This window comes from Hippoglossus stenolepis, chromosome 18 (genome assembly GCF_022539355.2).
Source record: "Hippoglossus stenolepis isolate QCI-W04-F060 chromosome 18, HSTE1.2, whole genome shotgun sequence".
Taxonomy (NCBI): Eukaryota; Metazoa; Chordata; class Actinopteri; order Pleuronectiformes; family Pleuronectidae; genus Hippoglossus; species Hippoglossus stenolepis.
Genome location: NC_061500.1, coordinates 15,640,844 through 15,654,729, shown reverse-complemented (window position 1 = coordinate 15,654,729; position 13,886 = coordinate 15,640,844). Strand labels below are relative to the sequence as shown.

Sequence of the window (13,886 nt, the reverse complement as noted above, 5' to 3'; positions counted from 1 at the left end):
ATTCTATTCACTTAAATTTAGTGTTTTCTAATATAATAATGAACTATTATTGACTATTTACACAGTCTCCACAGAAACACACATTTGCTTATGAACAATATGCTTGGTTTTGGTTTTAGTTTACATTTGTCTCACTTAGGTTTGGTAATTTGTATTACTGATAGATAAAATAAGACTTTGGATGGATTACTGAATAAGCCTAACAGGCACAGGCCTTATTTCTATCAAAACTTGTAACAGTCTCATGGTCTTATTTTATCTAAACCTATAATGATACACCAGAAATGAATTCAGATTCTGTGAGGGCAACCTCTAAATACTGACCAGTGGCAAATCAAGCACAGTACACATTAAGTATTATTTGTATATCTAAATGTAAAGTTTGGTACATTGCATTTATTTGCAAACTTTAGTTAGCAGTTACTTCGCAGATTCTGATTAATACTAATCAAAAATTAATTTATGATGCATTATTATAGCTTTGGATGGGTTACTGAATAGTACCATTAGGTACAGGCTCACAGCACCAAGAGGTCAGAGGTCATCATCTGCAAAATTTTAAGGAAACAGACACATAGCAACTACCAAAAAATACTACAGTCTCCTGACTATCTGTCAGATAGGCCCCAGCTCGTTTGGCTGTGGACAGCCCTGTCTAAGCTGGTGATTATAACACAGAAAGCGCCACAGGGCACTTTCATGTTTCCACTTCTGTTCACTCTGCACTCCTCAGATTTCTATAATAAGCACGCCACCTACAGAAGAACACTTGATAACTCTGGTCGTGGGCTGTATTAGAGACTGATGGCAAACTTTGTTGAGTGGTGCGGTGGGAATCATCTGCTCCTAAATGTGGAGAAATGTGAAGACCTATTTAAAACCAGAGTGCAATTAAATAAGTACAACAGTGTAATCAAAAACCAGTCAGGACAATATGGCTTTGATTTATTTATTATATCACAGTTCTGTACTTCCCAGCAGTATATAACAATATTTTTTAGGATAAAACTAATCAAACTTTTTACAATTGAAATTGAATTCAATGCTTTTACTTTAAGACCTGCAAGTTCCCTATTACTGTTTATTTAACAGTTCTCTCAGCCAAATGTGGAGATCTTACATCCAATTTAATATTTCCACATTTATTTCACTTTTTTCTCCTCACTGTGTCTTTGGTAGTTTATCTGAATGAAATCAGCCCTTCCAGATTTGAGCACCTGCAGAACACAACTACCAAAATGTTTATAAAACACAAGAAGGAATCATGTAAACTTTTTAAAAAACAATGAAAGTCCAGAAACCTGACTAATTGTCACTCTATGACAATTCAACAACAGCTTTGTCATCAATTAATTTCAAATTAATGACAAATACATAACTTACATTGACCTGCTTCCAACTAATTTTTTATTTTTTATTTCCCATAAGTCCCGAGGTCACCATGCCTGTACCCTGACGCTGCTGCACGTGGGTGATACAGTCCTGTGCAGTATATACAGAGATGAGTCGAGGCTCTTTTCTCTGCTCAGTCCCACTTTCATCTGGGGCAGATGTTGTGATCGGTGACGAGTTTCTCCATTCTCTTAATCTTGCGTTTGTTCTTGGGCATAGGTTTGTCGTACATGCCGTTCTTCAGTAGATGCTCCTTGCTGTGATGAACCTGAGCACCGTGATCCAGCTGGAAGGAGCACAGGGCTTTGAGGGGCCTCAAAAGAACCTGGACATACAATTTGAAAAAGGGAGAAGTTAATACGAAATACAATTATTCAAATTTATTTTCCATTCAGTTACTTTTGATATGATATTAAAAGCTTAACACTGGTGTTATAACCCCAGAATCTGCCTGTATCAAAATAATCTACTGATGAAGTGTAAGCAGTTGAATTATTGTAAAATCATATACAATAGGGTCAGCAACACCTGTAATTGATTATCCATTTGGCGTTCTACAGTGGTAGTCGAGACTAATGCCTGTTTCTTTCTGGAAGAGGACCATGTGATAGGAGCCTGATGAATCAGCGAAGGTTAGGTCATGACTGAGAAGACCCAATCAGCAGTTGTGAGTCTTTACGTCATTGTTTCCAAACATCGCAGTTTTTGCCCTTCCTTACTTAAATGCAGTCCTGGAGTTTTCAGACTAAAACGGGAGCAGTAGCATTTCCAAACTTCCCTGTATTAGTGGCTCTAAAACTTCCCTGCATTAGTGGCTCTAAAAAAAATGTGTGTGAACACCGGGTGTAACTGTAGCAGAGTTGATGCGTTTTCACATGAAATGTAGTAGTGTGAATGTAGATTGTGATGTTGCACTGAAATGTATTTTATTGAAATGGGTTTTTGACTATCTTATCCCACATTACAAATTCACTGTCTTTATTTGACAACAGTGGAGGAGACACAGAAGGCTATGACCTGCTATAAGGGTCCCGAGGCCAGCAGTCAAACCGAAGAGAGTCCCCCCCCTTTCCTTAACATTACACCCCCTGGAAATATATTAAAGAGCAACTAAACTGACTCTGTAAGTAATTTCATATTCACTGTGCAATCTGTGGGACAAAAAGTGTGTCAAATCTATATTTTCAGACAATAATTCATAATTATTTCACCACATCACCTCTTGGATGGCGTCATTCTGCTCCAGGATAGACAGAGCGACAGCAGCACATTCCAGCGTGGACAGACAGATGTTAGAGGGTTGTGTGCGGATCACGTACTGACTGCACAAAGTCCTGTTGAGCTGCACCTGGTAAACCAAAGCAGAGGTCACCAGTAGTAGTGTGGTATTCTCACGCTGTTGGCAATGGCTCTTATTGATTAATGTCTAGAAGTTAAGAGATAAGCTGATGAAGAGACAGCAGCATGATCTTCAGATTTATATTGAATAAAACGTCTTTAAATACCACAGCAAAGCGTGTCTCTGTTTCTGGAAAGCTAGCATGCTATCAAAGAAATATATCACACAAAGGGGCAGCAATATACTGGCCTTTTTGGTGACTCTTCTTAACAGCAATAGTAGGATCCCGGTATAAAAGGGGCTATTGGAAAAAGGCCCTTCTCTATAACCACTAAGATTTTGTGATTTACGCTGATAAATAAAACACAAATGGGACACAACAGAGGAGAAAGACTTTCAAACACTAACTTGACAAATTTTCAATTTTCTTCACCCCACAATGAGACATTGATTCAAACCTGTTTGGGCAGGTGGAACAGGCTGTTCTTGAGGAACATGCTTTTAGCCTGGTTCCAGGTGCCGTCTATGATGATGATGTTATGTTTTACAGCTCCTACTTCCTGGTATTTCACTAACTCCTCCAGGTTTTGAGAACTAGGGCCTGGGTACAAGATCAGCGTCCTGCTGTCCCGACACAATGCGGCAAGGTCTGGGTGCCTGAGGGGAAATGAGATTAAGAGAAAAACAGTGTTGTGACATCAGGATATCCGTGTGTTATATTAGAATATAAAAAAAAACTCCTTACTTTTCCTCACTGAATCGCCTTCCTACTATGACATTGCATTTTCCTGGAGGCAAACAAGCAGCAAGTAGAGGCACTGTGCGAAGAACTCTGCTCTCCTGAAAGACACATGGTTTGACAATTAATTAATTAGAGCCACAAATGTAAAATAAAGACATGATAATGATTGTCATCAGCTAGGATGTCTGTTTAGTGTTTAATTGTTAAAACATTTACATGTATTTACATGGATTCATGGATCTTGATGAAAAAGATGAGGCACATTTAAGGGACTGATAACCATGAGTGTGTGCAATTGGACTGTTGGGCCTTAGTGGTGGTATGTTCTCTACTGAGGGTCATTCTTGTTGATATTGAAATCAAATTTCAATGTTGCTATTGTGTATTCTCCACAATCAATAAATAGAGAGAAATACTGTCACTTGTATTGATGATTAAGACAACATTCGTATTGCACTTTAAATGCAATTTTGTAACATTTGTGTTGAGTCAACTTTGGTGGAAATGATCTGCAGTAAACCTGGGACTTCGGTGGTGTCATTACATTGTGGTGATGCTACTTTAACTTGAATAAAGGGCCTGCAATCTTCCTCCACCACTGGTATTTTGAAGTTAATGTACTTCCATGATTCTTTATGCTCTGGGTTTGCAGCCTCATGGTTGGATGCACTTATTGTAAGTCGCTTTGGATACAAGCGTCAGCTAAATGCTATGTAATGTAATAAAAGCATGAAGCATGAAGCATAAAGCAGGCAGATCCCTTTTGACCTGTATGGACTCACCTCTGCGGGATGCTGCACTACGTACAGGCATGTGGAGACCTCCAGGGGTTGTGTTGGCAGAAAGGGGCAGAGACACACCTTCTGAGGGCGACTACATGGGAGGAAAGTTGAAGACGTGAAGCTGTGATATCCCCGTTACTTCCCAGCCTATAGCCCCCTCTCTCTGTTTCAGCTGATGTGCAGATGCTCTGTAACGACATGAACCTGTTCCCTCATCAAAGCATGCCACTTATTTGAGAGGGACGTGGTGGGGCAATCTGCACAACCGACCGTTAGGCTAGCTACATAGCATTAGCTTCGCTTTAATTCAGCTCACCGGCACCGTAAACACGTCGGTCTTCTCTCCTCGACCTCGACCGGAAGGGTGGCCAGGTCTCTGAAAGCATCGACCAGTCCGTCTTCCGTCCAGGAGCTGTCGCAGGTCCCTGGTCCATTCTCCTCGGGAGACACTGTGGAGCTTAGTCTGGGGGCATCTTCCATGGCGGAGTTAGCAATATGCTAACTTAGCCAACTACTCAAACTCACCGGCTTTACGCCTTACCCACCGAGGTGGGCGAGGACCCGCCCCTGTCCTGCCTCTGATTGGTTAAACTCAGAGCTGCGGCTTTGTGATAGGTTTAGAGAGAAGAGTGGTGATTGGTTGGTCAGAGTCATTTAAAGAGACAGTCCACTACAAATTTCATAGTAGTATAGTATCAGGACAGACAGACAGACAGACAGACAGACAGACAGACAGACAGACAGACAGACAGACAGACAGACAGGCAGGCAGGCAGGCAGGCAGACAGGCAGACAGGCAGACAGACAGGCAGGCAGGCAGGCAGGCAGGCAGGCAGGCAGGCAGGCAGGCAGGCAGGCTTCTTGTTTGACGTGAAAGTCAAATTCCACACACACTATAGTGCAGAAGGGGAAATAATAACCCCAACACAAGTTATTTAATCAAACTTTAAAACACTTTTAAAGAATATGTACAATCATATACAATTACTGTACAATTCATAGATAATAATAAAAGTAACAATTATACATCGTCTCCTCGATAAATATGTATATATATTTCCCCAGATTCTCTCTTCTTATCACGGTGACACACACAGTTAACAGGGAGACATTTCCTGCAAGAAAGGATAGTTTTCATGTCTCTCTATTAATTCTGGTAACAAGCCAGGTAAAACAGACAGGGTAGTTACTTTCATCAACAGTGTCATTTTCTATCTGTTTTTCAGGGGCATTCGAATCCAGCAGGGTATATTTTCCTGTGTATCCAGCCTTTTACATAGTAAAATATATTTTTTTCTAAAAGCGGTTTTGCTTGTGAATACAATTTTTAGAGACCAAAGAGGATCCTCAGACCATCAATTGAGACCTTCATCCTCTACAGAGCTAAGATGAAGACAACAAAGGTTCTCCATCCAGCATTGACACAGTGACAGCTAATCAGAGACATCATGTCCATTATGATCTGTATGACAGTTGTTGCATGTTGCTTATCTAAACACATTTTCATATTAGATATGATTTGTCTGCACTATTTTCTCAGATGTGAGATATAGATGAATTAAATCTCATCTCTTACCACACCATTACATTTTTGTACTAAAAAATTCCTTCTTTTATACTATTAACTGGAGCAGTGAATAAAGTACAGCACTTACTTTAATGTATTTGTAGTTGACATGTCCATGGAGAGGAGCACAGTTGAGGCTGTGAACGGAGGAACTTCAGCTGCTCTGTCTTTAGTGAGATCCTCCTGATGGTGGCGCCGTAGGATAAAAAGCAGAAAAAGCAGCACACACTCTTGACTTGACTTGACTTGAGACTTGTATGTTACAGAACATGTGGGCCACAGCTCCCTCTACAAGCTAGAGGTGCCTCAATACCTGTAGAATTAATAAAAGAAGAACAAATATTATCAATAAAGTACATTTTGTGATGTATTTGTGGAAAAAAACCAAATCCCCCCTCCTTTTCCCACGTTTAAGAAGAATTGAGCCTCAAGTTGGTCTGAGCTAATTGATCCAGTTAATTTGCAAAAGAACTGAAGCTGAGGGGTGGTTTATTATTTAAAAAAATACCCTAAAGACATAAAAAATATGAATTTAAACCATTGTATTGTAACCACAATGGGAATAAAATGAGAAAAAACAGGCACATAAACATTACCTGCAAGCCCTGGACCCAAAGGCCTTAAGTTAGTACAACTTTTGTGTCCTGTATATACATGAATTTACAACTGAAACACAGACAAGATATGGAATAATTCATATTTACAATAGCACTGAAACTTATATCCTCCTACTGATGTTATAGCTTGATTAAATCTATAATCAAAGTTGTAATCTGATTCAGACCCTACAACTTTTTACAGGGTGATTACATGTTCTTACAGAATGCTGCAATGCCCCCAAGTGGCCAAAAGAGTTAATGAATGAAGACAATAGGAGGTCAGGGGGACTGAATAGAGTAGTTTATGGTATATTACCTGTCAAAGAAGTGTCACAGATGGGTGTTGCCTTGCTCACCACATTAACCCATCTGAAATCAAGCACCAATCACCCAGAACAGGGGGGAAATCCTTTGTCACTAAGAGAATTGTGTGTGTGTGTGTGTGTGTGTTTTTCTGTCCTCAGATTTGTGGATAGCAGAGAAACCTTTATTGACTTTGGTCCAGAAAAATGATGAGTCCATCAAACGGGCCAAGACATGCCTCAGAGAGGAAGGAAGAGTCCAGTTCACACAGATAACCTGGAACAAATGCTGTCAGGTCTGCGCTGGAGAGTAATTCACAAACAGCTAATCCAAATGCATGAGCGTAGACTATTGGGTGCTCAGTGCAGGAGTGAGTTGTGTTTTCTGCTGGCTGACAAATAATTGACAAGCTGAAAGTGAAGAGAGATGATAACCTGTTGCACTATTTTTTGTGATATAACGACCGAGGCAACGCTCGTCCTCCGAGTGTTTTCCCGCGGCCCCTGCAGAAAGCTGAATGTCCAAAAGAGGAACGTAGGTCTCCCAGCATGCAACGGGACAACTTGGAGCAACAAAGGGCTAATTGGAGCTCTACTTTGAGACAGAGTTAGAGATAGAAAAAAGTTTAACAGCACAATGCCTCTCGTCATCCAACAAACATGCTCCGAGGCTGTTCCTATTGTGTCAGGAGCCCCTGTAGACCACTATGTAAACATCCCCTCTGTACTCCATCTTGACTATATTCAGACCCTGAGCAGGAAGTGCTTTTATATCCAACATCCACCTCAGTCTTCCTCTCAGGTGGTGAACGTTCCTGGCAGCAGACCTCCCAGACTGAAGAAGAGGGCGATGCAGAGCGGGCAGAACCGATTCTGGTTCTCACAGAAACACCCTCAGTAACCCCCCAGTAAAATCTTGATGTGAGAACACAGCAGGTCCTCCTCCGCAGGATGCCCCATGAGTGAGTGGGGGTGTTGATGAGGTTTCTAACATGTAACGTAAGCAAAAATCTAAAAGAATACAAGAGCGGTGCCATACACGTAGAAGACATAGACGAAGATGTCAAGAGAGTTTTTGGTGATACGGGCCAACGCCGATTTCGTGATCTCCGCAGCTGAATGAATACGTTACATCCTGCCTCTGTCTGCACCACCCCTCACCTGAGCAATCCAGAAATGTATGTGTTGTTTTGAACATGTATGTTCATGTTAGAAAGTCAAACTCCGGAGAAAGTCCAGACTCAATTCCACGGACATTCTCTGGAGTTCATGTCTGAAAACTGCTGGGCTACGTACATTAAAGCCCATAGAAAATAAACATGAAGGTAATGTGATATGAATCATAAATGACAAATTACATGTAGGTTCATCATTGAAAATGACTTTTCAGAAGTAACTTAAAGCACAAAAATGATTTGGCCTCCCCTCTTCATACAGGTCATTCCAGAGCCGTAGATCCCTGACCACAAAAGTACGGGCCCCCGCTGATCTTAAACCCAAACAGTCTGCAGGTTCCTGTCTGAGAACTTCAGGCTGCACTTGGGTTGTTGATGAGAGGAAAGGAACTCTGGAGCCCAGCCATGAAAAACTCTCAAACGTAATCAATAAAATCTTTAAATCAATCCTAACATAATGTGATGCTCGGAGCTGAGTAACATGATCTCTCTCTCTGTTTTATGTTAGATGTCTATAGCAGCATCTGTTGTGTGGGTTGATTTATGAGGAAACGAAGGGATCAGTCACTACGTTTGTATCTTTAAACTCATCAGTTTGCTGGGGTAGAGAACATGCACCCTGTTTGCAACATTTTGTGTTTACTTATTGTAGACAATTTAAACCATTAAGCATGGTTCAGTGATGTTGAGGCAGTTATAGAGGTATGTGAAATATAGAAAATTAGGCAGAAATAAGCCCCAAACTGCTCCTGTAGAAACAAAGTCTGGTTTATGTCTTCTCAGTTTATAAAAATGTAATAATCCAAATCTTTACAGTCCTTTTGGAACATTAACCCTACATCTGAAAACCAACACAATATCCACTGTGGACCTGTCAGATTGACCCATTCAACTCCACTGGAGCATAAAGTTGAGCCAAGGAACCTGCAGGGAGCTGAGAGACGGACCAACAGGACTGACACGCTATAAGGTTCAAGCTGCGTGGAGCAGAGCCAGAAAACGTTATCGTCCCGTATTGAAACATATACTCAGCCACATGTCACGGGGTGATACATGCTTGGTAATGAGACAAGAGAGAATCAATGAGAGGTAGACATGGGGATGAAAGAGAAATATAAAGAAGGACGCAAAGGGGTTTCATTCATTTAGGAGACATTATGGTCCAATAACTTTCTTTTACAGTCGCCAAGGAGGTTATGTTTTCATAGCTGTTTGTCTTTTAGCAGGATAACGCAAATAAAAACTACTGAACCGATTTTATTGAAAATTGGTGGAAGAGTGAGGAATGGGCTGAGGAAGGACTCATTAACTTTTGGAGCGATTTGAACTTCTTTTTAGCTTTATTCATCATTGCATGGTGTTTCTTTTTTACATTTTTGGAAATTTCTCAAGAAATAATCCAGAGATCTTTATGACAATAAGAGATTTATATCAAACATGTTTACACGTGAAATTGTAAGATATATATTTACATTTTTGTTATAGTTCCTTGTCTTTATATTGTATTTTTTACTTATTTATTACCTTTACTGAGTGTATATTTCACTATTCCTTTTTTGCTGCTGTAACACAGTAAATACCTTACCTTACCTTATCCACATTATCTGCCCCTCCTAAAATAGGCTTACAAGACACCATTATTTAGAAAATCAAACCAAAAAAGAAATAAAGAAACCAGAGTAGCAGCATCAACAACACAACTAAACAAATAAACCATAGATACCAAGGAGGCAAACTTATAAGCATTGAAATTAAAAACCCATTCCATTCTGTCATCATTGCACCAGACTGCATTTCTGGATTTTGAACATTTCACGTAATATATATATATATATATATAGTCTTAACTCATCATATTAAGGACAACACAGATGAAAATGTGGTTTGTTCTCAACCTTAATTCACACAAATCACACAACCTGTCCTCCTCAGGATTTGTTTTAAATCTACCAGCTTCGAGGGTTTCTGATCTCAATACAAGGATGTGCAATATAGTGGCGAATCAGTCTGTGTGGAGGTACTGTATGTGCTCTCCGAGTTCCCCTCTGCTTTTCTGAGTGAAAATGAATCACTCTGTCATTCGCAGGTTGAGGATTCAAACTCCAAATTGAGCCTAACGTTGGTGTGAGCTCATCAGTATGGTACATTTACAAAAGCACTGAAGTTGAACAGTGGTGTTTCTTATTATTTTTAAACGCCTAAAAACATGACACATCTGACTTGAAATCACTGGGCTGTAACCACAAAGAAAAAATCATAAGGAAAAGTATGACAAGCATAAATACATATACCCCGATTAAAGCTAGCTTTTATAGTTACTTGTGTTTCACTTCTTTCAGTGATTCGCGAGTCACTAAACTTTACGAACCAAACAAAGACCACCGAGACAGCTGAGACAAAAAAAAGTTTTCACAGATACAAACACACCTGTGATGACCTTCAAGGTTACTGGCCCTTCACTCATGTTTGCTTGTGTGTGTATGTGAGCCAGTGTCCTTCTGGTTTAAAAGCTAAATAAACACACGGTGAACTGGGGTCAGATACTCTCCAAACAGGTGAAATCAGAGCGACTTGAGCTGAGGCTCGACTCTCTTGTTAAATCGTGGATACAAAATTGAATGTTAAAACACACAGTTCGGTCTCCTTGGTTATACTGTCATGAGTCACTAAGCTGTAAATGTGTCCACTTTACAAGTGAACCAAAGCAACGACTGGATCCGAAACAGAAGTGAAACTTTCGGATTATCTATCGACCATCTGTGGCTCCCCGCTGTGAGCGGGTCCTGAGAACAACCTGCCGCGGGCAGACGAGTGAGGGATGAAATGAGGAAATCCAAAATAAATAAAAGGAGGAATAAAAACAGCAGGTGGGGGGTGGGAGACAAACAAGCACAGGGCTAGTTTTACACCCACCTGCTCCGCTGACTGTTCTTCACCAGCTTCTGACCAGAGTTTGACGAACCTGTGGTAGAAGAGACGTTTCTCTTTGTTTGAGCAGTGGTGGGAGAAATATTCAGGTCCCTTACTTAAAGCTATTTCAGGAAGCGTTTTTAAACAATGGATGGCTATGCATAATGTAGAAGGTTTTCGGTAAACGTATCAAAGAATTATCAGCCGACACTGCAGTCTCCCTTAGCTCTATGGAGCTTTTTTAACACCTTTCATCTCATTGTTTTGGTTTTCCACCGACAATTATACTGTTTCCATTCCCTCTCACCATTGTGTTTCTTGTGTTTCAGTGTAGCAGGCAGCTCTTCTGAGAAAAAACCCCACTGTACACGATTATACCTCAAACTGAACGGCAAAAAGACTAATGGTGCTGCTGTTACTCTGTGTTTGCTAGAAACTTCACCAGACAATTATTTATCAAACTTATAGAAGTTAACAAGCTGCTGGTTTGTGTGGACAACTTAAAATGTAGAGGGAGCAATAAAATATTTGTGAAATAAAATGTTTAGGTAATAGCTTCCTAGAAAGAATCCAGTTATAAAGTTTGGTGAAGCATGTTAATAATAAGAAGTTTATAAATGGATTTGGTTCCAAATGTCCTGCTGGACTTTTCCAGAGGGTAAGTGGTCAAATATTGGAACATTCTCCAAATTAAAAAAGCTTAAAAAGACCATGAAAACATGAAAAAAAAGTATAATTACTGCTAACTATAAATAATACTCCTATCAGAAGGTTGTTAACTCTGTTTATGTCAGTAATAATCCATTAATATGTCCTGAAAGCAAAGAGGATTTTCATACCACCCGTTCAAGTGGAGTAACAGTCTCGAAAAAAAGATAAGTAGGCTTCTCACACACACACACACACACACACACACACACACACACACACACACACACACACACACACACACACACACACACACACACACACACACACACACACACACACACACACACACACACACACACACACACACAAAAATCACTTTCCCTCTAAAGGCTGTGAAGTGACACTGAGGGATTGAATGGATGGTACCACAGGCTCAGCTGAGAGATAAGAGTTAACAGCCTGAAGTTTCTTGACGGAGATGGACAGCGTGAGGTCGCTGAAGCCAACGGTAACCTTCATAACGCTGGGAATCCTTTTCATTCACTGCCCCTCCTTTACTCTTTGACCCCCCCACCCCCACCCCTTCGTGGATTACACACACAAAACACAGGCACACACACAAACAGAGATAACGAGTAGAGAGAATGAGTCACAAGCTTTGATTGGTCTGTGAAAGTGCAGACAGCCAATGGAGCAGGACACTGATAAGAGCTGCTCGTGAAGTTGGTGATCAATGGCCACACACACCATCTGTACAAGTGTGTGACTGGATGTTTGTGCTCCTGTTAAATCTCACTGCACTGATTAACTGCCACACACAGACACACACACTCACACACTGTTTTGTCCAAACAGATACAGACTACACCAAAAATTCATTTATATTTTTTATTTACTTCCGCCAAAGAGGTTTGTGTTTTTTTTTGTGTTAGTTTGCAGGATTACGCACAAACTGCCCAACCAATTTCCATGAAATGGAAGGGGTGGGGCATGACCCCAGGAAAGACCGATTACATTTTGACGTTTAAAAAAATAGATTTTTGTGTTTTTCCAACATTCTTGTTGATTTCTCTGAGAATAATTTAAGGATCTTGATGAAAATATTCAGGAAATATTCAGGAGAACGGATATTTATGAGAATCAAATAAAAATCCAGATGTAGTGATTTTAAATTACTAGATCACAATTTCCACTGTTTATACATTTGCAGCTTCAGCACATTCTAAACTGTCTATAGTTATCTTTATTCACCCACAGCACTGTAACACCCCCCCCCAACCTCACCCAAAACCTTTCTGTTGCTTATAATCTAATCCAGACATTATCACTTGGGGGTTCTTGGGTGTCAGGGCCTGGTTCTTGTATGTCCACTGTTCACTCTGACATCATATCTATGAGTTGCGTGCAGTCTAAAAATGATGGAACATGTCCTAAAACATGCAGTGATCATGATCCAGACAGTAGCCTACTATTAATACATTTCCTCCCTCGGAGACAAGTAATCTCCCGACCATATGATTATTGTTAGAGCCATTACCATGTTTATGTATGTACAAAATAAATCTGGCACTGGCTGGGATGTAAGGCAACAGAAGTGATTTGTTTACGCATTAGTACAAAGTTGTAGTTTTGGTCAGAGGATGCCGAGTCGTGAGCTGAGCGGCTGCTCTGTGACGGCGACACTCAGCACGACGTTAGGCCCCTTTGTGTCCAGTAGTCTCCGATGACGCCTTTTCCTGTGAGACGTGCTTCATTTTTCAGCCTGATAAATCGCTGAGCACAGACTGACAGGCTCTCTGGGAAGACGGATGAGCCTGCGGAGACTTGTTAAAAAAGGGGGGGGACCCTCACTGCACTGCTCTGGGGCGTGGAGGCAGTAGGTGGTAGTCACACCGGGGGTCATCGCCTTGGCCTTTAAATCTCACCACCAGTGCAGAGAGCGCAGCATGTATTCATACAGTGTAGTTTCTTAGAGGGGAAACTTGAACTCATACATGTATTAGCGTGTGTGTGCTCATGTGCAGGCATGATTGAAGCGTGGGGTTTTCCCTCTATATGAGATGTCAGCACTTCATTATGTTTTTCACCGAGAGGTTTTGCTTCTTGGGAGATGTGTTTTTCAGTGTATACATTACATTCTGGGAATCGGTGCAGATGGTGCCAGTGACAGAGACCCGAGAGAATGATGAAGAGGTGGAGGGACAGAAACATGAAGGTCTGCATCCGCGGAGCAGCAAACCCAGTCATCAGGCTTGTTTGGTGTCCTTGAATGCAACTCAATCCTGACCCAATATTTAGTTATACTAGTGCAGTGCCCGTTCTAAACCAGCCTGTTTGGAATATTCTGTTCTCTTGTCCTGTGTTAATGCTCCGGAGCTACTTCAGATTTAATCCTCGTCATTAGTGAGTCCTCCTCAAACAGTTCTA

General features: G+C 40.9%; 1 protein-coding gene across 2 annotated transcripts; it reads right to left on the bottom strand.

Moving 5' to 3' along the window:
* Window positions 1-935: 935 nt before the first annotated feature.
* dtwd2 (DTW domain containing 2) lies at window positions 936-4,995 on the bottom strand. 2 transcript variants are annotated; one of them, XM_035184004.2, is made up of 6 exons: window positions 4,572-4,950; window positions 4,256-4,346; window positions 3,477-3,571; window positions 3,190-3,388; window positions 2,612-2,740; window positions 936-1,717 (listed from the first exon to the last, which is right to left on the bottom strand). In XM_035184004.2, the coding sequence occupies exons 1-6, from the start codon at window positions 4,733-4,735 to the stop codon at window positions 1,538-1,540; spliced, it is 858 nt and encodes a 285-aa protein (XP_035039895.1). In that variant the 5' UTR covers window positions 4,736-4,950; the 3' UTR covers window positions 936-1,537. The 2 variants fall into 2 exon arrangements, with proteins under 2 accessions (XP_035039895.1, XP_035039896.1); XM_035184005.2 differs by lacking the exons at window positions 936-1,717; window positions 2,612-2,740 and adding an exon at window positions 2,747-3,082 and having other exon boundaries at window positions 4,572-4,995.
* Window positions 4,996-13,886: the final 8,891 nt, after the last annotated feature.